The sequence below is a fragment of the Nerophis lumbriciformis genome, linkage group LG11 (assembly GCF_033978685.3).
Source record: "Nerophis lumbriciformis linkage group LG11, RoL_Nlum_v2.1, whole genome shotgun sequence".
In the NCBI taxonomy this organism is placed as follows: Eukaryota; Metazoa; Chordata; class Actinopteri; order Syngnathiformes; family Syngnathidae; genus Nerophis; species Nerophis lumbriciformis.
In genome coordinates this window covers 52,020,828-52,045,789 of record NC_084558.2, presented here as the reverse complement: position 1 = coordinate 52,045,789, position 24,962 = coordinate 52,020,828, and the positions used below count along the sequence as shown (strand labels likewise).

Sequence of the window (24,962 nt, the reverse complement as noted above, 5' to 3'; positions counted from 1 at the left end):
CCGGGCGGTGTGTTTGGGATCATTGTCATGCTGGAAGACCCAGCCACGTTTCATCTTCAAAGCTCTCACTGATGGAAGGAGGTTTTGGCTCAAAATCTCACGATACATGGCCCCGTTCATTCTTTCCTTAACACGGATCAGTCGGCCTGTCCCCTTAGCAGAAAAACAGCCCCAAAGCATGATGTTTCCACCCCCATGCTTCACAGTAGGTATGGTGTTCTTGGGATGCAACTCAGTATTCTTCTTCCTCCAAACACGACGAGTTGAGTTTATACCAAAAAGTTCTATTTTGGTTTCATCTGACCACATGACATTCTCCCAATCCTCTGCTGTATCATCCATGTGCTCTCTGGCAAACTTCAGAGGGGCCTGGACATGCACTGGCTTAAGCAGGGGGACACGTCTGGCACTGCAGGATTTGATTCCCCGTCGGCGTAGTGTGTTACTGATGGTAACCTTTGTTACTTTGGTCCCAGCTCTCTGCAGGTCATTCACCAGGTCCCCCCGTGTGGTTCTGGGATTTTTGCTCACCGTTCTCATGATCATTTTGACCCCACGGGATGAGATCTTGCGTGGAGCCCCAGATCGAGGGAGATTATCAGTGGTCTTGTATGTCTTCCATTTTCTGATAATTGCTCCCACAGTTGATTTTTTCACACCAAGCTGCTTGCCTATTGTAGATTCACTCTTCACAGTCTGGTGCAGGTCTACAATTCTTTTCCTGGTGTCCTTTGACAGCTCTTTGGTCTTGGCCATAGTGGAGTTTGGAGTCTGACTGTTTGAGGCTGTGGACAGGTGTCTTTTATACAGATAACCAGTTCAAACAGGTGCCATTAATACAGGTAACGAGTGGAGGACAGAAGAGCTTCTTAAAGAAGAAGTTACAGGTCTGTGAGAGCCAGAGATCTTCCTTGTTTGAAGTGACCAAATACTTATTTTCCACCATAATTTACAAATAAATTCTTTAAAATTCCTACAATGTGAATTCCTGGATTGTTTTTCACATTCTGTCTCTCACAGTTGAAGTGTACCTATGATGAAAATTACAGACCTCTGTCATCATTTTAAGTGGGAGAACTTGTACAATCGGTGGCTGACTAAATACTTTTTTGCCCCACTGTATATATATATATAAAACCCTAAACCAATAATAAAGTGTGATGTGTGTGATGCTACAATAATAAAGTGTGGTGTTCCAATAATAAAGTGTGGTGTTCCAATAATAAAGTGTGGTGTTACAATAATGAAGTGTGGTGTTCCAATAATAAAGTGTGGTGTTCCAGGTGATTGTGTGATGCTACAATAATAAAGTGTGGTGTTCCAATAATAAAGTGTGGTGTTCCAGGTGATTGTGTGAAGCTGCAGACGGTGTTAGAGTCCATCCAGAAGAACATCCACTCCTCCTCTCACATCTTCAAGCTGGCCCAGGACGCCTTCAAGATCGCCACCATGATGGACAATCTGCCCGACCTCACGCTGCTCAAAGTCTCGCTGGAGTTGGGTCTGCAGGTCAGTGTGGTACATGGAGGTGAGCTGAGGGGGCGGGGCTTACACCCTCGCTCATTGTCTTCTCTCTCTCTCTCCCCCCCCCCAGGTGATGAGGATGACTCTGTCCACCCTCAACTGGCGCAGGAGAGAGATGGTGCGCTGGCTGGTCACCTGTGCCACCGAAGTGGGTCAGTACCTTCTTCTTCTACACTCTATAGAAGTTCTATATGGGTCAGTACCCTCTTCTTCTACACTCTATAGAAGTTCTATATGGGTCAGTACCCTCTTCTTCTACACTCTATAGAAGTTCTATATGGGTCAGTACCTTCTTCTTCCACACTCTATAGAAGTTCTATATGGGTCAGTACCCTCTTCTTCTAAACTCTATAGGAGTTCTATATGGGTCAGTACCTTCTTCTTCCACACTCTATAGAAGTATAAGACTCTATATAAGCCACACCCACTAAATTGTAAAGGAAATCCATACATTAGTCACTATAAATCGCAGATATCAACTTAGTGAAATAAGAAATGTTTATTTACATACCTTCATTGTTTCCAAACGGCAGTAAAACGGCTCATCGAACAAAACAGAAGTCGTGGTCATGGACCCACTAGCTGCGCAAGCTAGCTCTTTAATTTGGTTTTGGTGAATTTACTAAACTGAAACAATACAACAAGAATGCTAATGTAAGTTAATGCTAACAGTCACTTTTGAAAACGTGTTAGCATAGTAGCTCATGCTAGCGGCGCTAGCTTGATTACATTACGATAGCACGTACAAATATGCATGAAAGCACTCCTACAGATATTATACACGAGACGGTTTAGTAAGTAAGAATAGTTGTAGTTATATTGTAAAACCTTGCTGGGAGTGATGAATGAAGGATGCACACCAGTAGACACGCTAAAGGACAGGAGGGCACTTCTACTTCTGGTTGAGAGAGCTTAACAGAAGGAAGGAAGGAAGCTGCAGCACCTGAGTGAGTGAGTGAGTGAGAAGAGTGAGTGAATGAGTGACAGGAAGAGTGACAAAAGTGAGTAAATGGAAGAAAAGGAAAGAGTGAGTGAATGAGGGAGTGAAAGAGTGAGAAAATTGAGTGAATGGAAGAAAGTGAAAGAGTAAGAAAAGTGAGTGAATGGAAGTGAAAGAATGAAAAAAGTGAGTGAAAGAGTGAGAAAAGTGAGTAAATGGAAGAAAGTGAAAGAGTGAGTGAGCAAGTGACAAAAGAAAGTGAAAGAGTAAACAGAAGTGAGTGAATGGAAGAAAGTGAAAGAATGAAAAAAGTGAATGAGGGAGTGAAAGAGAGAAAAGTGAGTAAATGGAAGAAAGTGAGCAAGTGAGAAAAGTGAGTGAATGGAAGAAAGTGAGAGGGTGAGCGAGTGAGAAAAGTGAGTGAATGGAAGAAAGTGAAAGAGTGAATGAATGGAAGACAGTTCGAGTGAAAAAAGTGAATGAGGGAGTGAAAGAGTGAGAAAAGTGAGTGAATGGAAGAAAGTGAGCGAGTGAGAAAAGTGAGTGAATGGAAGAAAGTGAAAGAGTGAGAAAAATAGTGAATGAAAGAAAGAAAGTGAGCGAGTGAGAAAAGTGAGTGAATGGAAAAAAGTGAAAGAGTGAGGAAAAATAATGAATGAAAGAAAGTGAAAGAGTGAGAAAAATAGTGAATGAAAGAAAGTGAGAGTGAGTGAGCAAGTGAGAAAAGAAAGTGAAAGAGTAAACAAAAGTGAGTGAATGGAAGAAAGTGAAAGAATGAAAAAAGTGAGTGAAAGAGTGAGAAAAGTGAATGAGGGAGTGAAAGAGTGAGAAAAGTGAGTAAATGGAAGAAAGTGAGAAAAGTGAGTGAATGGAAGAAAGTGAAAGAATTAAAAAAGTGAGTGAAAGAGAAAAGTGAGTGAATGGAAGAAAGTGAGAGAGTGAGCGAGTGAGAAAAGTGAGTGAATGGAAGAAAGTGAAAGAGTGAATGAATGGAAGACAGTTCAAGAGTGAAAAAAGTGAATGAGGGAGTGAGAAAAGTGAGCGAATGGAAGAAAGTGAAAGAATGAAAAAAGTGAGTGAAAGAGGGAGAAAAGTGAGTGAGTAAAAGAGTGAGAAAATTGAGTGAATGGAAGAAAGTGAAAGAGTGAAAAAAGTGAGTGAGTGAAAGTGAGTAAGCAAGTGAGAAAAGTGAGTGAATGAGAAAAGTGAGTGAGTATAATGTAGAAGCTTTTTGCTGCTCAAAAAGTATTAGAAAATGAAAGTGAAAGTGAGTCACATGACCAAGTTGTTGACCACAAACACCTTCTCAGTCTATTTGTTGTTTTTCTTGTCATGTTGGTGAAGGACAAAAGGCACCTATTTCTTGGCCGCAGGGCTCCAAGCGTGGGAAAGTGACATGTTGTGTGTGTGTGTTGCAGGCGTGTTTGCGCTGGACAGCATCATGTGAAAGTGACATGTTGACAGCATCATGACAGCATCATGTGAAAGTGACATGTTGACAGCATCATGTGAAAGTGACATGTTGACAGCATCATGTGAAAGTGACATGTTGACAGCATCATGTGAAAGTGACATGTTGACAGCATCATGTGAAAGTGACATGTTGACAGCATCATGACAGCATCATGTGAAAGTGACATGTTGACAGCATCATGTGAAAGTGACATGTTGACAGCATCATGTGAAAGTGACATGTTGACAGCATCATGACAGCATCATGTGAAAGTGACATGTTGTGTGTGTGTGTGTGTGTTGCAGGCGTGTTTGCGCTGGACAGCATCATGCAGAGCTGGTTCGCACTCTTCACGCCGACGGAGGCCACGAGCGTGGTGGCGAGCAGCGTGATGTCCAACGCCACGGTGCTGCGGCTGCACCTGGACTCTCACCAGCAGGACAAGTTGGCCAACTCGGCTCGCACGCTGGCGCTGCAGTGCGCCATGAAGGACCCGCAGAACTGCGCCCTGTCGGCGCTCACGCTGTGCGAGAAAGACCACGTGGCCTTCGAGACGGCCTACCAGATCGTGCTGGACGCCGCCGCCGCCGCCACGGGCATGAACTACACGCAGCTGTTCACCATCGCCCGCTACATGGAGCACCGCGGCTACCCGGTGCGCGCCTACAAGCTGGCCACCTCCGCCATGGCGCACCTCAACCTCAGCTACAACCAGGACACGCACCCCGCCATCAACGACGTGCTGTGGGCGTGCGCCCTCAGCCACTCGCTGGGCAAGAGCGAGCTGGCCGCCGTCATCCCCCTGGTGGTGAAGAGCGTCAAGTGCGCCACCGTGCTGTCGGACATCTTGCGGCGCTGCACGCTGACCACGCCCGGCGCCGTGGCCGCGCCGCACGGCCGCAGGAACTCCACCCACAAGATGATGTCGCTGGACAAGGCGCCGCTGCGGCAGCTGCTGGACGCCACCGTGGGCGCCTACATCAACACCACGCACTCGCGCCTCACGCACATCAGCCCGCGCCACTACGGCGAGTTCATCGAGTTCCTCAGCAAGGCGCGCGAGACTTTCCTGATGGCGCCCGACGGACACGTGCAGTTCTCCCAGTTCATAGACAACCTCAAGCAGATCTACAAGGGCAAGAAGAAACTCATGATGCTCGTCAGAGAACGCTTTGGATAACTTTCACTTTCACTTTCACTTTGTCCGCTAACTTGAACACACACCTGAAGTCTTAGTCCTGGCCCCGCCTCCTTCCTCCTGGCCCCGCCTCTCTGGTGCGTCCACACTGCACACACCAAAGATGAAGACCGCTGTGAGTGAGCGAGTGAAAAGAGTGACTGAGTCAGAAGAGCGAGTGAGTGAAAGATTGTGTTAAAAGAGTGAGACGAGAAGTGAGTGATTGAGTGAGAGCAACTGGGAAGAGTGAGTGAATGAAGGATTGAGCAAGAAGAGTGAGTGAGATTGAAAGAGTGAGTGACTAAGAAAAGCAGGTGAGTGAATGAAAGAATGAGCAGATGAAGGATTGAGTAAGAAGAGTGAGTGAGTGGGTGAAAAGAGTGAGAGTGAAAGATTAAAAAGAGAAGAGCAACTGAGTGAATGAGCAAATGAAAGATTGCGTAAGAAGAGTGAGTGAGTGAAAAGAGTGACTGAGTCGAGTGAGTGAAAGATTAAGAGTGAGTGAGTAAAAAGAGTGAGTGGAGGAGTGAGTGAAGAGTGAGTTGAGTGATAAGTGAAAGATTGAGTAAGAAGAGTGATGAGTGAAAGATTGAGTACAAACAGTGAGTGAGTGAATGAGTTGAGGAGTGAGTAAGAAGAGTGAGTGATGAGTGAAAGATTGAGTAAGAAGAGTGAGTGAGTGAAAGAGTTGAGGAGTGAGTAAGAACACTGAGTGAGTGAGTGATGAGTGAAAGATTGAGTAAGAGTGAGTGAGTGAATGAGTTGAGTGAGTAAGAACAGTGAGTGAGTGAGTTGATGAGTGAAAGATTGAGTAAGAAGAGTGAGTGAGTGAATGAGTTGAGGAGTGAGTAAGAACAGTGAGTGAGTGTAGAGTGAGTTGAGGAGTGAAAGATTGAGTAAGAAGAGTGAGTGAATGAGTTGAAGAGTGAGTGAGTGAAGAGTGAGTAAGAAGAGTGAGTGAGTGAGAAGAGTGAGTGAGTGAGTGAGTAAGAAGAGTGAGTGAGTGAGAAGAGTGAGTGAATGAGTTGAAGAGTGAGTGAGTGAAGAGTAAGTAAGACGAGTGAGTGAGTGAGAAGAGTGAGTGAGTGAGTAATAAGAGTGAGTGAGTGAGTGAGTGAGAAGAGTGAGTGAGTGAGTAAGAAAAGTGAGTGAATTAGTTGAAGAGTGAGTGAGTGAAGAGTGAGTAAGAAGAGTGAGTGAGTGAGAAGAGTGAGTGAGTAAGAAGAGTGAGTAAGAAGAGTGAGTGAGTGAGAAGAGAGTGAGTGAGTAAGAAGAGTGAGTGAATGAGTTGAAGAGTGAGTGAGTGAGTGAGTAAGAAGAGTGAGTGAGAAGAGTGAGTGAAAAGAGTGAGTGAGTGAGTAAGAAGAGTGAGTGAATGAGTTGAAGAGTGAGTAAGAAGAGTGAGTGAGTGAGTAAGAAGAGTGAGTGAATGAGTTGAAGAGTGAGTAAGAAGAGTGAGTGAGTGAGTAAGAAGAGTGAGTGAGTGAGAAGAGTGAGTGAGTAAGAATAATTTAGAAGGTTTTTGCTGGATAAAAAAAACTTTGAGAAAATGAAAGTAAAAGTATTTCTGCAGCAAAGAGAATATTGGAGTCACATGACCAAGTCACCTGCTCTTTGGTCACATGACCAAGTCACCTGCTCTTTGGTCACATGACCAAGTCACCTGCTCTTTGGTCACATGACCAAGTCACCTGCTCTTTGGTCACATGACCAAGTCACCTGCTCTTTGGTCACATGACCAAGTGTCAGCGCCAACTAAGTCGCAGTGAGCGTGCTCAGAAAAGATGGAGGACCAAAAAGTTTTGGCACTAAACACCTTTTTCACCTGTCTACTATCAAAGTGTCACACACACACACACACACGAAATGTAAGTGAGTGATGTCACTAAGAGCTGACACTTCTTGACTAAATCTTCCCCTCACTCGTCCTCAACTAAAACAAAAATGACGTCTACCTTTGCGCTAAATGTTTCGCAAACATTCCATCAACATCACACTTCAACACATCACGCCTCAACACATCACACATGATTCAACTCAGAAAGCATTCCTGATCCATTCCAACAGAATAATAATCATGTAAATATAAATAAACCACAATAATAATAATATAAATGTAAAAGATTCACGGCCATCTCTTGCATTTCTCTTTGCGACCCCCTAAGAAAAAGTTAGGACACCCTGCTACTGTGCAGCTGGCAGCCATTTTGTGTCCTGCAGGAAGGAGTTCATCCACTGTCAAGCAAACGGAGCGACCTCTTCTTCTTCTTCTTCTTCTTCTTCTTCTCAGGGATCCTCTCTCTCTTTGGGATGCATTTCAGTGTAAATATGAACGTGTGAATAGAAATATGAACGTGTGAATTGACTCATTTATGACAGAAGAGTCTATACTTGAAGAAAAAAACATATCAGAAGGACTTTGCTTCACTTTCACCTCCATCTTGTTTCCTGGCCTTCTCGTCTTCTTCTTACGCTTTAAAACAACCAAACCCTTTTTTTATTTGACTTCTTGTGCTTGAAAAGCTCACGTCAGCAGTTTTTGTGTCGTCGCTAGCGCCTTTTTTTGTGTATTTTTTAGCAGCTGTTATTTATTGAAGAGATGATTGTACGACATGAAGTTTGATACACTGCTCGCTTTATTTATGGAACTAAATCACTCCTTTATATAAACTTCTTCAACAATCCTCTCCTTCTTTGTCTCTTCTCGTCTTCGTCATATTAGCAAAGTCTAACTCTTTAACGTATTTAAAAAAAAAAAAAATCTTGATTCAAAATCCCTAATAAAAAAGGAGCTCATGCAAAAATTCTAATCAAAGATCCTCTATATGAAAGGACCAGTCTGCAGATTTTAAGGACCTACCAAAGATCCTTCCTGCAACAGGAGCACACTCTCGTCAAGCAATTACTGTGAAAACTCCAAAGATTAAAAAAAAGCAGAACTCTTTTTTTTTTTTGCAGCAATGTGCTCCTGTTATATAAAGGATCTTTGATTGGAATTTCTTTTTTTACAGTAGGTCTTTAAAAAAAGCAGCAAAGGATCTTTGACTACATTTTTTCCATAGGTCCTTTAGAACAGCAGAGTGCTTCTGTCATAAAGAGGATCTTTGACTAGAATTTTGGCCGTAGATCCTTAAGAACAGCAGAGCGCTCCTTTTATAAAGGATCTTTGATTGGAATTTTTGCAGTAAGTGCTAAAAACAACAACAGCAGACCACTCCTGTCGTTTAAAGGATCTTTGATTAGGAAAATATGCTGGATGTCCTTAAAAAGAGCAAAGATCCTTTAAACGGAGTGGTCTGCTGTTGTTTTTTTTTAGCACTTACTGCAAAAATTCCAATCAAAGATCCTTTATAAAAGGAGCGCTCTGCTGTTCTTAAGGATCTACGGCCAAAATTCTAGTCAAAGATCCTCTTTATGACAGAACCACTCTGCTGTTCTAAAGGACCTATGGAAAAAATGTAGTCAAAGATCCTTTGCTGCTTTTTTTAAAGACCTACTGTAAAAAAGAAATTCCAATCAAAGATCCTTTATAAAAGGAGTGCTCTGCTGTTAAGGATCTACGGCCAAAATGCTAGGCAAAGATCCTCTAAATGACAGAAGCACTCTACATTTTTTCCGTAGGTCTTTTAGAACAGCAGAGTGCTTCTGTCATTTAGAGGATCTTTGCCTATAATTTTGGCTGTAGATCCTTAACAGCAGAGCACTCCTTTTATAAAGGATCTTTGATTGGAATTTCTTTTTTACAGTAGGTCTTTAAAAAAAGCAGCAAAGGATCTTTGACTACATTTTTTCCATAGGTCCTTTAGAACAGCAGAGTGCTTCTGTCATAAAGAGGATCTTTGACTAGAATTTTGGCCGTAGATCCTTAAGAACAGCAGAGCGCTCCTTTTATAAAGGATCTTTGATTGGAATTTTTGCAGTAAGTGCTAAAAAAAAAACAGCAGACCACTCCGTTTAAAGGATCTTTGCTCTTTTTAAGGACATCCAGCATATTTTCTAATCAAAGATCCTTTAAACGACAGGAGTGGTCTGCTGTTGTTGGTTTTAGCACTTACTGCAAAAATTCCAATCAAAGATCCTTTATAAATGGAGTGCTCTGCTGTTGTTAAGGATCTACGGCCAAAATGCTAGGCAAAGATCCTCTAAATGACAGAAGCACTCTACATTTTTTCCGTAGGTCTTATAGAACAGCAGAGTGCTTCTGTCATTTAGAGGATCTTTGCCTAGAATTTTGGCTGTAGATCCTTAACAGCAGAGCACTCCTTTTATAAAGGATCTTTGATTGGAATTTCTTTTTTACAGTAGGTCTTTAAAAAAAGCAGCAAAGGATCTTTGACTACATTTTTTCCATAGGTCCTTAAGAACAGCAGAGCGCTCCTTTTATAAAGGATCTTTGATTGGAATTTTTGCAGTAAGTGCTAAAAACAACAGCAGACCACTCCTGTCGTTTAAAGGATCTTTGCTCTTTTTGAGGACATCCAGCATATTTTCTAATCAAAGATCCTTTAAACGACAGGAGTGGTCTGCTGTTGTTGTTTTTTTTAGCACTTACTGCAAAAATTCCAATCAAAGATCCTTTATAAAAGGAGTGCTCTGCTGTTAAGGATCTACAGCCAAAATTCTAGGCAAAGATCCTCTAAATGACAGAAGCACTCTACATTTTTTCCGTAGGTCTTTTAGAACAGCAGAGTGCTTCTGTCATTTAGAGGATCTTTGCCTATAATTTTGGCTGTAGATCCTTAACAGCAGAGCACTCCTTTTATAAAGGATCTTTGATTGGAATTTCTTTTTTACAGTAGGTCTTTAAAAAAAGCAGCAAAGGATCTTTGACTACATTTTTTCCATAGGTCCTTAAGAACAGCAGAGCGCTCCTTTTATAAAGGATCTTTGATTGGAATTTTTGCAGTAAGTGCTAAAAAAACAACAGCAGACCACTCCGTTTAAAGGATCTTTGCTCTTTTTAAGGACATCCAGCATATTTTCCTAATCAAAGATCCTTTAAACGACAAGAGTGGTCTGCTGTTGTTTTTTTAGCACTTACTGCAAAAATTCCAATCAAAGATCCTTTATAAAAGGAGTGCTCTGCTGTTAAGGATCTACAGCCAAAATTCTAGGCAAAGATCCTCTAAATGACAGAAGCACTCTACATTTTTTCCGTAGGTCTTTTAGAACAGCAGAGTGCTTCTGTCATTTAGAGGATCTTTGCCTATAATTTTGGCTGTAGATCCTTAACAGCAGAGCACTCCTTTTATAAAGGATCTTTGATTGGAATTTCTTTTTTACAGTAGGTCTTTAAAAAAAGCAGCAAAGGATCTTTGACTACATTTTTTCCATAGGTCCTTAAGAACAGCAGAGCGCTCCTTTTATAAAGGATCTTTGATTGGAATTTTTGCAGTAAGTGCTAAAAAAAACAACAACAGCAGACCACTCCGTTTAAAGGATCTTTGCTCTTTTTAAGGACATCCAGCATATTTTCCTAATCAAAGATCCTTTAAACGACAGGAGTGGTCTGCTGTTGTTTTTTTTAGCACTTACTGCAAAAATTCCAATCAAAGATCCTTTATAAAAGGAGTGCTCTGCTGTTAAGGATCTACAGCCAAAATTCTAGTCAAAGATCCTCTAATTGACAGAAGCACTCTACATTTTTTCCGTAGGTCTTTTAGAACAGCAGAGTGCTTCTGTCATTTAGAGGATCTTTGCCTAGAATTTTGGCTGTAGATCCTTAACAGCAGAGCACTCCTTTTATAAAGGATCTTTGATTGGAATTTCTTTTTTACAGTAGGTCTTTAAAAAAAGCAGCAAAGGATCTTTGACTACATTTTTTCCATAGGTCCTTAAGAACAGCAGAGCGCTCCTTTTATAAAGGATCTTTGATTGGAATTTTTGCAGTAAGTGCTAAAAAAAACAACAACAGCAGACCACTCCGTTTAAAGGATCTTTGCTCTTTTTAAGGACATCCAGCATATTTTCCTAATCAAAGATCCTTTAAACGACAGGAGTGGTCTGCTGTTGTTTTTTTTAGCACTTACTGCAAAAATTCCAATCAAAGATCCTTTATAAAAGGAGTGCTCTGCTGTTAAGGATCTACAGCCAAAATTCTAGTCAAAGATCCTCTAATTGACAGAAGCACTCTACATTTTTTCCGTAGGTCTTTTAGAACAGCAGAGTGCTTCTGTCATTTAGAGGATCTTTGCCTAGAATTTTGGCTGTAGATCCTTAACAGCAGAGCACTCCCTTTATAAAGGATCTTTGATTGGAATTTCTTTTTTACAGTAGGTCTTTAAAAAAAGCAGCAAAGGATCTTTGACTACATTTTTTCCATAGGTCCTTTAGAACAGCAGAGTGCTTCTGTCATAAAGAGGATCTTTGACTAGAATTTTGGCCGTAGATCCTTAAGAACAGCAGAGCGCTCCTTTTATAAAGGATCTTTGATTGGAATTTTTGCAGTAAGTGCTAAAAAAAAACAGCAAACCACTCCGTTTAAAGGATCTTTGCTCTTTTTAAGGACATCCAGCATATTTTCTAATCAAAGATCCTTTAAACAACAGGAGTGGTGTACTGTTGTTTTTTTTAAGCACTTACTGCAAAAATTCCAATCAAAGATCCTTTATAAAAGGAGTGCTCTGCTGTTAAGGATCTACAGCCAAAATTCTAGGCAAAGATCCTCTAATTGACAGAAGCACTCTACATTTTTTCCGTAGGTCTTTTAGAACAGCAGAGTGCTTCTGTCATAAAGAGGATCTTTGCCTAGAATTTTGGCTGTAGATCCTTAACAGCAGAGCACTCCTTTTATAAAGGATCTTTGATTGGAATTTTTGCAGTAAGTGCTAAAAAAAACAACAGCAGACCACTCCTGTCGTTTAAAGGATCTTTGATTAGGAAAATATGCTGGATGTCCTTAAAAAGAGCAAAGATCCTTTAAACGGAGTGGTCTGCTGTTGTTTTTTTTTAGCACTTACTGCAAAAATTCCAATCAAAGATCCTTTATAAAAGGAGCGCTCTGCTGTTCTTAAGGATCTACGGCCAAAATGCTAGTCAAAGGTCCTCTTTATGACAGAAGCACTCTGCTGTTCTAAAGGACCTATGGAAAAAATGTAGTCAAAGATCCTTTGCTGCTTTTTTTAAAGACCTACTGTAAAAAAGAAATTCCAATCAAAGATCCTTTATAAAAGGAGTGCTCTGCTGTTAAGGATCTACGGCCAAAATGCTAGGCAAAGATCCTCTAAATGACAGAAGCACTCTACATTTTTTCCGTAGGTCTTTTAGAACAGCAGAGTGCTTCTGTCATTTAGAGGATCTTTGCCTAGAATTTTGGCTGTAGATCCTTAACAGCAGAGCACTCCTTTTATAAAGGATCTTTGATTGGAATTTCTTTTTTACAGTAGGTCTTTAAAAAAAGCAGCAAAGGATCTTTGACTACATTTTTTCCATAGGTCCTTAAGAACAGCAGAGCGCTCCTTTTATAAAGGATCTTTGATTGGAATTTTTGCAGTAAGTGCTAAAAAAAAAAACAGCAGACCACACCGTTTAAAGGATCTTTGCTCTTTTTAAGGACATCCAGCATATTTTCCTAATCAAAGATCCTTTAAACGACAAGAGTGGTCTGCTGTTGTTTTTTTAGCACTTACTGCAAAAATTCCAATCAAAGATCCTTTATAAATGGAGTGCTCTGCTGTTGTTAAGGATCTACGGCCAAAATGCTAGGCAAAGATCCTCTAAATGACAGAAGCACTCTACATTTTTTCCGTAGGTCTTTTAGAACAGCAGAGTGCTTCTGTCATTTAGAGGATCTTTGCCTAGAATTTTGGCTGTAGATCCTTAACAGCAGAGCACTCCTTTTATAAAGGATCTTTGATTGGAATTTCTTTTTTACAGTAGGTCTTTAAAAAAAGCAGCAAAGGATCTTTGACTACATTTTTTCCATAGGTCCTTTAGAACAGCAGAGTGCTTCTGTCATAAAGAGGATCTTTGACTAGAATTTTGGCCGTAGATCCTTAAGAACAGCAGAGCGCTCCTTTTATAAAGGATCTTTGATTGGAATTTTTGCAGTAAGTGCTAAAAACAACAACAGCAGACCACTCCTGTCGTTTAAAGGATCTTTGCTCTTTTTGAGGACATCCAGCATATTTTCTAATCAAAGATCCTTTAAACGACAGGAGTAGTCTGCTGTTGTTTTTTTTAGCACTTACTGCAAAAATTCCAATCAAAGATCCTTTATAAAAGGAGTGCTCTGCTGTTAAGGATCTACAGCCAAAATTCTAGGCAAAGATCCTCTAAATGACAGAAGCACTCTACATTTTTTCCGTAGGTCTTTTAGAACAGCAGAGTGCTTCTGTCATTTAGAGGATCTTTGCCTAGAATTTTGGCTGTAGATCCTTAACAGCAGAGCACTCCTTTTATAAAGGATCTTTGATTGGAATTTCTTTTTTACAGTAGGTCTTTAAAAAAAGCAGCAAAGGATCTTTGACTACATTTTTTCCATAGGTCCTTTAGAACAGCAGAGTGCTTCTGTCATAAAGAGGATCTTTGACTAGAATTTTGGCCGTAGATCCTTAAGAACAGCAGAGCGCTCCTTTTATAAAGGATCTTTGATTGGAATTTTTGCAGTAAGTGCTAAAAAAAAAAACAGCAAACCACTCCGTTTAAAGGATCTTTGCTCTTTTTAAGGACATCCAGCATATTTTCTAATCAAAGATCCTTTAAACAACAGGAGTGGTGTACTGTTGTTTTTTTTAAGCACTTACTGCAAAAATTCCAATCAAAGATCCTTTATAAAAGGAGTGCTCTGCTGTTAAGGATCTACAGCCAAAATTCTAGGCAAAGATCCTCTAAATGACAGAAGCACTCTACATTTTTTCCGTAGGTCTTTTAGAACAGCAGAGTGCTTCTGTCATTTAGAGGATCTTTGCCTAGAATTTTGGCTGTAGATCCTTAACAGCAGAGCACTCCTTTTATAAAGGATCTTTGATTGGAATTTCTTTTTTACAGTAGGTCTTTAAAAAAAGCAGCAAAGGATCTTTGACTACATTTTTTCCATAGGTCCTTTAGAACAGCAGAGTGCTTCTGTCATAAAGAGGATCTTTGACTAGAATTTTGGCCGTAGATCCTTAAGAACAGCAGAGCGCTCCTTTTATAAAGGATCTTTGATTGGAATTTTTGCAGTAAAAAAAAAATTAATCAAAGATCCTTTATAAAAGGAGCGCCCTGCTGTTAAGGATATACGGCAAAAATTCTAGTCAAAGATCCTCTGACAGGAGCGCTCTGATCAGAAAATTTGCCGGATGTCCTTAAAAAAGGCAGAGCGCTCCTTTTATAAAGGATCTTTGATTTTAAATTTTGCAGTAAGTGCTAAAAAAAAAAAAAACAGCAGTCCTGTCGTTGAAAGGGTCTTTGACTAGAAAGTTTGCCAGATGTCCTTAAAAAAGAGCAAAGATCCTTTAAACGACAGGAATGGTCTACTGTTTTTTTTTTTTTTTTAGCACCTACTGCAAAAAATTATAATCAAAGATCCTTTATATAACATGAGCACATTGCTGCAAAAAAGAAGAGTTCTGCTGTTTTTAAGCACCTCCAGTAAACATTGTAATCAAAGATCCTCCAAATGACAGGAGCACTGTGCTCTCTGTAAGGACCTACTGTAAAAAAATCTAATCAAAGATCCTCTCAATATGACAGGAGTGCTGTGCTGTTTTTAAGCACCTACTGTTAAAAAAAAAAATCTAATCAAAGATCCTTTATTTAAACAGGAGCGCAGTGCTTGTTTAGGGAGTTCCTGAAAAAATTCTAGTCAAAGATCCTCTGTATGACAGGAGCATTCTGCCTAACTTAGGGATATGTGGCAAAAATTGTAGTCAAAGATCCTCTATACAAAATGGGCAAACTGCTGTTTAAGGAGCTCCTGCAAAAATTCTAATCAAAGATCCTTTAAATGACAGGAGCGCTCTGCCGTTCTTAGGGATCTGCGGCAAAAAAAATAGTCAAAGATCCTCTATACGACATGAGTGTGCTGCTGTTTTTAAGCACCTACTGCAAAAACTCCAATCAAAGATCCTCTCAATATGACAGGAGTGCTGTGTTGTTTTTAAGCACCTACTGTAAAAAAAATATCTAATCAAAGATCCTTTAAATAAACAGGAGCACACTGCTTGTTTAGGGAGCTCCTGCAAAAATTCTAGTCAAAGATCCTATATATGACAGGGGCACTCTGCAGTGCTTAGGGCTCGGTGGCAAAAATTCTAGTCAAAGATCCTCTATACAACATGAGCAAACTGCTGTTTAAGGACCTACTGTAAAAAAAAAAATCTAATCAAAGATCCTTTACACGACAGGAGCGCTCTGCTGTTTAAAGAGCTCCTGCAAAAATTATAGTCAAAGATCCTCTACATGACAGGAGCGCTCTGCCGTTGTTAGGAATCTGCGGTAAACATTTTAGTCAAAGATCCTCTATACAACATGAGCAAACTGCTGTTTAAGGACCTACTGTAAAAAAAAAAACCTAATCAAAGATCCTTTATACGACAGGAGCGCTCTGCTGTTTAAAGAGCTCCTGCAAAAATTATAGTCAAAGATCCTTTATATGACAGGAGCGCTCTGCCGTTGTTAGGGATCTGCGGCAAACATTTTAGTCAAAGATCCTCTATACAACATGAGAAAACTGCTGTTAAAAGAGCTGCAAAAAAAATCTAGTCAAAGATCCTTTACATGACAGCAGCGCTCTGCGGTTCTTAAGGGCCTTTGGCAAACATTCTAGTCAAAGATCCTCTATACAACATGAGCAAACTGCTGTTTAAGGACCTACTGTAAAAAAAAATATAATCAAAGATCCTTTATAGGAGCGCTCTGCTGTTTAAGGAGCTCCTGCAAAAATTATAGTCAAAGATCCTCTATATGACAGGAGCGCTCTGCCGTTCTTAGAAATCTGCGGCAAACATTTTAGTCAAAGATCCTCTATACAACATGAGCAAACTGCTGTTTAAGGACCTACTGTAAAAAAAATATATAATCAAAGATCCTTTATAGAAGCGCTCTGCTGTTTAAGGAGCTCCTGCAAACATTCTAGTCAAAGATCCTCTATACAACATGAGCAAACTGCTGTTTAAGGACCTACTGTAAAAAAAAAAATCTAATCAAAGATCCTTTACACGACAGGAGCGCTCTGCTGTTTAAAGAGCTCCTGCAAAAATTATAGTCAAAGATCCTCTACATGACAGGAGCGCTCTGCCGTTGTTAGGAATCTGCGGTAAACATTTTAGTCAAAGATCCTCTATACAACATGAGCAAACTGCTGTTGAAGGACCTACTGTAAAAAAAAAAAACCTAATCAAAGATCCTTTATATGACAGGAGCGCTCTGCAGTTCTTAGGAATCTGCGGTAAACATTTTAGTCAAAGATCCTCTATACAACATGAGTAAACTGCTGTTTAAAGAGCTCCTGCAAAAATTATAGTCAAAGATCCTCTATATGACAGGAGCGCTCTGCAGTTCTTAGGAATCTGCGGTAAACATTTTAGTCAAAGATCCTCTATACAACATGAGCAAACTGCTGTTTAAGGACCTACTGTAAAAAAAATATATAATCAAAGATCCTTTATAGAAGCGCTCTGCTGTTTAAGGAGCTCCTGCAAACATTCTAGTCAAAGATCCTTTATACAACATGAGCAAACTGCTGTTAAAGGAGCTGCAAAAAAAATCTAGTCAAAGATCCTCTATACAACATGAGCAAACTGCTGTTAAAGGAGCCGCAAAAAAAATCTAGTCAAAGATCCTCTATACAACATGAGCAAACTGCTGTTAAAGGAGCTGCAAAAAAAATCTAGTCAAAGATCCTTTACATGACAGCAGCGCTCTGCGGTTCTTAAGGGCCTTCGGCAAACATTCTAGTCAAAGATCCTTTATACAACATGAGTGTGCTGCTATTTTTAAGCACCTACTGCAAAAACTCCAATCAAAGATCCTCTCAATATGACAGGAGCGATGTGCTGTTTTTAAGCACCTACTGTAAAAAAAATAAAAAAAATAAAAATCTAATCAAAGATCCTCTCAATATGACAGGAGCGCTGTGCTGTTTTTAAGCACCTACTGTAAAAAAAAAAAAAAAAAATCTAATCAAAGATCCTCTCAATATGACAGGAGCGCTGTGCTGTTTTTAAGCACCTACTGTAAAAAAAAAAAAAAAAAAAAAAATCTAATCAAAGATCCTCTCAATATGACAGGAGCGCTGTGCTGTTTTTAAGCACTTACTGTAAAAAAAAAATAAAATAAAAATCTAATCAAAGATCCTCTCAATATGACAGGAGCGCTGTGCTGTTTTTAAGCATCTACTGTAAAAAAAAAAAAAAAAAAAAATCTAATCAAAGATCCTCTCAATATGACAGGAGCGCTGTGCTGTTTTTAAGCACCTACTGTAAAAAAAATAAAAAATAAATAAATCTAATCAAAGATCCTCTCAATATGACAGGAGCGCTGTGCTGTTTTTAAGCACCTACTGTAAAAAAAAAAAAAAAAAAAAAAATCTAATCAAAGATCCTCTCAATATGACAGGAGCGCTGTGCTGTTTTTAAGCACCTACTGTAAAAAATCCAATCAAAGATCCTTTAGAACAGGAGCGCTCTGCTGTTCCTAAGCACCTACTGCAAACATTGTAATCAAAGATCCTCTATATCTGACAGAAAAGGCTAGTCAAAGATCCTCTATACAACACCTTTTCCAGTGTTTTAAAGCCAAGATGCCATTGTTGGAAGGAGACAAAAGCAGGGCAGGGAATTGGACCATCATCACCTTTTGAAGCGTCCCCGCCGGAGGAAGGTAGAAGCGTTATGGCGTCCCCTCGTCCCAACACAATTATCCAGCGTCCAACATGGCGTCACCTGGGGCGCTGCCGTGACAACCCCAAGTTGGTAACCATGGCGATAGTAAGGTGACATTTAAGAATAGAATGGACGAACATCTGGTGCAGAGTGAGAGCTCCTTGTTTAAAGATGATCTTTGCATGCGTGTAGGCTAGTGGCAGCTACACAACAGCCGAGCACACCAGCTAGACAACATAGTAATAATCATTATATATATATAGACAACTATTAAATATTAGAGTTGAATATTACTTGCACATACAACGCATATTGGACAGTATCCAGTAACAGACGTGTCCGCATCATTTAATGTAATGAATTTTTGTGGACACTACGTGTCACCAAAAGGAGTCAGGGACCACAGATGACAAAGGAGTCAGGGACCACAGATGACAAAGGAGTCAGGGACCACAGATGACAAAGGAGTCAGGGACCACAGATGACAAAGGAGTCAGGGACCACAGATGACAAAGGAGTCAGGGACCACACATGACAAAGGAGTCAGGGACCACACATGACAAAGGAGTCAGGGACCACAGATGACAAAGGAGTCAGGGACCACAGATGACAAAGGAGTCAGGGACCACAGATGACAAAGGAGTCAGGGACCACAGATGACAAAGGAGTCAGGGACCACACATGACAAAGGAGTCAGGGACCACACATGACAAAGGAGTCAGGGACCACACATGACAAAGGAGTCAGGGACCACACATGACAAAGGAGTCAGGGACCACAGATGACAAAGGAGTCAGGGACCACAGATGACAAAGCAGTCAGGGACCACAGATGACAAAGGAGTCAGGGACCACCGATGACAAAGGAGTCAGGGACCACAGATGACAAAGGAGTCAGGGACCACAGATGACAAAGGAGTCAGGGACCGCAGATGACAAAGCAGTCAGGGACCACAGATGACAAAGGAGTCAGGGACCACAGATGACAAAGGAGTCAGGGACCACAGATGACAAAGGAGTCAGGGACCACAAAGGAGTCAGGGACCACAGATGACAAAGGAGTCAGGGACCACACATGACAAAGGAGTCAGGGACCACACATGACAAAGGAGTCAGGGACCACACATGACAAAGGAGTCAGGGACCACACATGACAAAGGAGTCAGGGACCACAGATGACAAAGGAGTCAGGGACCACAGATGACAAAGCAGTCAGGGACCACAGATGACAAAGGAGTCAGGGACCACCGATGACAAAGGAGTCAGGGACCACAGATGACAAAGGAGTCAGGGACCACAGATGACAAAGGAGTCAGGGACCACAGATGACAAAGCAGTCAGGGACCACAGATGACAAAGGAGTCAGGGACCACAGATGACAAAGGAGTCAGGGACCACAGATGACAAAGGAGTCAGGGACCACAAAGGAGTCAGGGACCACAGATGACAAAGGAGTCAGGGACCACAGATGACAAAGGAGTCAGGGACCACCGATGACAAAGGAGTCAGGGACCACAGATGACAAAGGAGTCAGGGACCACAGATGACAAAGGAGTCAGGGACCACAGATGACAAAGGAGTCAGGGACCACAGATGACAAAGGAGTCAGGGACCACAGATGACAAAGGAGTCAGGGACCACAGATGACAAAGGAGTCAGGGACCACAGATGACAAAGGAGTCAGGGACCACAGATGACAAAGGAGTCAGGGACCACAGATGACAAAGGAGTCAGGGACCACACATGACAAAGGAGTCAGGGACCACAGATGACAAAGGAGTCAGGGACCACAGATGACAAAGGAGTCAGGGACCACAGATGACAAAGGAGTCAGGGACCACAGATGACAAAGGAGTCAGGGACCACAGATGACAAAGGAGTCAGGGACCACAGATGACAAAGGAGTCAGGGACCACAGATGACAAAGGAGTCAGGGACCACAGATGACAAAGGAGTCAGGGACCACAGATGACAAAGGAGTCAGGGACCACAGATGACAAAGGAGTCAGGGACCACAGATGACAAAGGAGTCAGGGACCACACATGACAAAGGAGTCAGGGACCACAGATGACAAAGGAGTCAGGGACCACAGATGACAAAGGAGTCAGGGACCACAGATGACAAAGGAGTCAGGGACCACAGATGACAAAGGAGTCAGGGACCACAGATGACAAAGGAGTCAGGGACCACAGATGACAAAGGAGTCAGGGACCACAGATGACAAAGGAGTCAGGGACCACACATGACAAAGGAGTCAGGGACCACAGATGACAAAGGAGTCAGGGACCACAGATGACAAAGGAGTCAGGGACCACAGATGACAAAGGAGTCAGGGACCACAGATGACAAAGGAGTCAGGGACCACAGATGACAAAGGAGTCAGGGACCACAGATGACAAAGGAGTCAGGGACCACAGATGACAAAGGAGTCAGGGACCACAGATGACAAAGGAGTCAGGGACCACAGATGACAAAGGAGTCAGGGACCACACATGACAAAGGAGTCAGGGACCACAGATGACAAATAAGTCAGGGACCACACATGACAAAGGAGTCAGGGACCACAGATGACAAAGGAGTCAGGGACCACAGATGACGAAGGAGTCAGGCACCACAAAGGAGTCAGGGACCACAGATGACAAAGGAGTCAGGGACCACAGATGACAAAGGAGTCAGGGACCACAGATGACAAAGGAGTCAGGCACCACAAAGGAGTCAGGGACCACAGATGACAAAGGAGTCAGGGACCACAGATGACAAAGGAGTCAGGGACCACAGATGACAAAGGAGTCAGGGACCACAGATGGCAAAGGAGTCAGGGACCACACATGACAAAGGAGTCAGAGACCACAGATGACAAAGGAGTCAGGGACCACAGATGACAAAGGAGTCAGGGACCACAGATGAAAAAGGAGTCAGGGACCACAGATGACAAAGGAGTCAGGGACCACAGATGACAAAGGAGTCAGGGACCACAGATGACAAAGGAGTCAGGGACCACAGACGACAAAGGAGTCAGGGACCACCGATGACAAAGGAGTCAGGGACCACAGATGACAAAGGAGTCAGGGACCACAGATGACAAAGCAATCAGGGACCACAGATGACAAAGGAGTCAGGGACCACAGATGACAAAGGAGTCAGGGACCACAGATGACAAAGGAGTCGGGGACCACAGATGACAAAGGAGTCAGGGACCACACATGACAAAGGAGTCAGGGACCACAGATGACAAAGGAGTCAGGGACCACAGATGACAAAGCAGTCAGGGACCACAGATGACAAAGGAGTCAGGGACCACAGATGACAAAGGAGTCAGGGACCACAGATGACAAAGGAGTCAGGGACCACAGATGAAAAAGGAGTCAGGGACCACAGATGACAAAGGAGTCAGGGACCACAGATGACAAAGGAGTCAGGGACCACAGATGACAAAGGAGTCAGGGACCACAGACGACAAAGGAGTCAGGGACCACCGATGACAAAGGAGTCAGGGACCACAGATGACAAAGGAGTCAGGGACCACAGATGACAAAGCAATCAGGGACCACAGATGACAAAGGAGTCAGGGACCACAGATGACAAAGGAGTCAGGGACCACAGATGACAAAGGAGTCGGGGACCACAGATGACAAAGGAGTCAGGGACCACACATGACAAAGGAGTCAGGGACCACAGATGACAAAGGAGTCAGGGACCACAGATGACAAAGCAGTCAGGGACCACAGATGACAAAGGAGTCAGGGACCACAGATGACAAAGGAGTCAGGGACCACAGATGACAAAGGAGTCAGGGACCACAGATGACAAAGGAGTCAGGGACCACAGATGACAAAGGAGTCAGGGACCACAGATGACAAAGGAGTCAGGGACCACCGATGACAAAGGAGTCAGGGACCACAGATGACAAAGGAGTCAGGGACCACAGATGACAAAGGAGTCAGGGACCACAGATGACAAAGGAGTCAGGGACCACAGATGACAAAGGAGTCGGGGACCACAGATGACAAAGGAGTCGGGGACCACAGATGACAAAGGAGTCAGGGACCACACATGACAAAGGAGTCAGGGACCACAGATGACAAAGGAGTCAGGGACCACAGATGACAAAGCAGTCAGGGACCACAGATGACAAAGGAGTCAGGGACCACAGATGACAAAGGAGTCAGGGACCACAGATGACAAAGGAGTCAGGGACCACCGATGACAAAGGAGTCAGGGACCACAGATGACAAAGGAGTCGGGGACCACAGATGACAAAGGAGTCAGGGACCACAGATGACAAAGGAGTCAGGGACCACCGATGACAAAGGAGTCAGGGACCACAGATGACAAAGGAGTCAGGGACCACAGATGACAAAGGAGTCAGGGACCACAGATGACAAAGGAGTCAGGGACCACAGATGACAAAGGAGTCGGGGACCACAGATGACAAAGGAGTCAGGGACCACACATGACAAAGGAGTCAGGGACCACAGATGACAAAGGAGTCAGGGACCACAGATGACAAAGCAGTCAGGGACCACAGATGACAAAGGAGTCAGGGACCACAGATGACAAAGGAGTCAGGGACCACAGATGACAAAGGAGTCAGGGACCACCGATGACAAAGGAGTCAGGGACCACAGATGACAAAGGAGTCAGGGACCACCGATGACAAAGGAGTCAGGGACCACACATGACAAAGGAGTCAGGGACCACAGATGACAAAGGAGTCAGGGACCACAGATGACAAAGGAGTCAGGGACCACAGATGACAAAGGAGTCAGGGACCACAGATGACAAAGGAGTCAGGGACCACAGATGACAAAGGAGTCAGGGACCACAGATGACAAAGGAGTCAGGGACCACAGATGGCCCCTGTGCCGCACTTTGTGCACCCCAGCTGTAGAAGCTAAGTGTTAATGTCCACTATAGTCTTAGTAGTGTAGTGTATGTGTTCATCCTGCACATTTAATCTACAAAAAATACAGACTTTGGAGCAATGTTCACGGACTCTAGTACAGGTAAAAGCCAGTAAATTAGAATATTTTGAAAAACTTGATTTATTTCAGTAATTGCATTCAAAAGGTGTAACTTGTACATTATATTTATTCATTGCACACAGACTGATGCATTCAAATGTTTATTTCATTTAATTTTGATGATTTGAAGTGGCAACAAATGAAAATCCAAAATTCCGTGTGTCACAAAATTAGAATATTACTTAAGGCTAATACAAAAAAGGGATTTTTAGAAATGTTGGCCAACTGAAAAGTATGAAAATGAAAAATATGAGCATGTACAATACTCAATACTTGGTTGGAGCTCCTTTTGCCTCAATTACTGCGTTAATGCGGCGTGGCATGGAGTCCATGAGTTTCTGGCACTGCTCAGGTGTTATGAGAGCCCAGGTTGCTCTGATAGTGGCCTTCAACTCTTCTGCGTTTTTGGGTCTGGCATTCTGCATCTTCCTTTTCACAATACCCCACAGATTTTCTATGGGGCTAAGGTCAGGGGAGTTGGCGGGCCAATTTAGAACAGAAATACCATGGTCCGTAAACCAGGCACGGGTAGATTTTGCGCTGTGTGCAGGCGCCAAGTCCTGTTGGAACTTGAAATCTCCATCTCCATAGAGCAGGTCAGCAGCAGGAAGCATGAAGTGCTCTAAAACTTGCTGGTAGACGGCTGCGTTGACCCTGGATCTCAGGAAACAGAGTGGACCGACACCAGCAGATGACATGGCACCCCAAACCATCACCCAACCATGCAAATTTTGCATTTCCTTTGGAAATCGAGGTCCCAGAGTCTGGAGGAAGACAGGAGAGGCACAGGATCCACGTTGCCTGAAGTCTAGTGTAAAGTTTCCACCATCAGTGATGGTTTGGGGTGCCATGTCATCTGCTGGTGTCGGTCCACTCTGTTTCCTGAGATCCAGGGTCAACGCAGCCGTCTACCAGCAAGTTTTAGAGCACTTCATGCTTCCTGCTGCTGACCTGCTCTATGGAGATGGAGATTTCAAGTTCCAACAGGACTTGGCGCCTGCACACAACGCAAAATCTACCCGTGCCTGGTTTACGGACCATGGTATTTCTGTTCTAAATTGGCCCGCCAACTCCCCTGACCTTAGCCCCATAGAAAATCTGTGGGGTATTGTGAAAAGGAAGATGCAGAATGCCAGACCCAAAAACGCAGAAGAGTTGAAGGCCACTATCAGAGCAACCTGGGCTCTCATAACACCTGAGCAGTGCCAGAAACTCATGGACTCCATGCCACGCCGCATTAACGCAGTAATTGAGGCAAAAGGAGCTCCAACCAAGTATTGAGTATTGTACATGCTCATATTTTTCATTTTCATACTTTTCAGTTGGCCAACATTTCTAAAAATCCCTTTTTTGTATTAGCCTTAAGTAATATTCTAATTTTGTGACACACGGAATTTTGGATTTTCATTTGTTGCCACTTCAAATCATCAAAATTAAATGAAATAAACATTTGAATGCATCAGTCTGTGTGCAATGAATAAATATAATGTACAAGTTACACCTTTTGAATGCAATTACTGAAATAAATCAAGTTTTTCAAAATATTCTAATTTACTGGCTTTTACCTGTATTTGGCTCTCTATTAGATGCAATGTTATTGGGACCATGATTTATGTCATCACTTCTTCACACCTCCTCATATGGAAGATACTTTTCCTTCTTGATGTCTCAAGAAGGGCAGAAATACAAGTACACACACACACACACACACACACACACACACACACACACACACACACACACACACACACACACACACACACACACACACACACACACACACGAAAAGCTGTTTCACATCTTTTGTTCACACAATTGAGTTGACAAATGATCACCTTTCTTGCACAACTGGCGTCTCAATGAAGTTAAGTGTGTGTGAAGATACACACACACACACACACACACACACACACACACACACACACACACACACACACACACACACACACACACACACGCACACAATAGTGCCGCTGTTAATCCCCCAGAAAGAAAAAAAAAAAAAAAGAGAAGAAAAGTGCTCTTACCTATGTCTGAG

General features: G+C 42.5%; 1 protein-coding gene and 1 long non-coding RNA gene across 2 annotated transcripts in view; one reads left to right on the top strand and one right to left on the bottom strand.

Moving 5' to 3' along the window:
- zswim6 (zinc finger, SWIM-type containing 6) overlaps nucleotides 1-6,162 on the top strand; it is a 103,411-nt gene extending 97,249 nt beyond the window's left edge. The window contains exons 12-15 of the mRNA XM_061966332.1: nucleotides 1,346-1,509; nucleotides 1,595-1,676; nucleotides 4,223-5,551; nucleotides 5,733-6,162. Of these exons, the coding sequence (XP_061822316.1) occupies nucleotides 1,346-1,509; nucleotides 1,595-1,676; nucleotides 4,223-5,097 (1,121 nt within the window). The 3' untranslated portion in view covers nucleotides 5,098-5,551; nucleotides 5,733-6,162. The remainder of the gene's footprint in view (nucleotides 1-1,345; nucleotides 1,510-1,594; nucleotides 1,677-4,222; nucleotides 5,552-5,732) is intronic.
- Nucleotides 5,142-24,962, bottom strand: part of LOC140679152 (uncharacterized) — a 28,188-nt gene continuing 8,367 nt past the window's right edge. Inside the window, exons 2-3 of the long non-coding RNA XR_012050726.1 lie at nucleotides 24,952-24,962; nucleotides 5,142-5,203 (exon numbers count right to left, since the gene is read on the bottom strand). The exon at nucleotides 24,952-24,962 is cut by the window's right edge and continues 64 nt beyond it. This is a non-coding gene — a long non-coding RNA (uncharacterized lncRNA). The remainder of the gene's footprint in view (nucleotides 5,204-24,951) is intronic.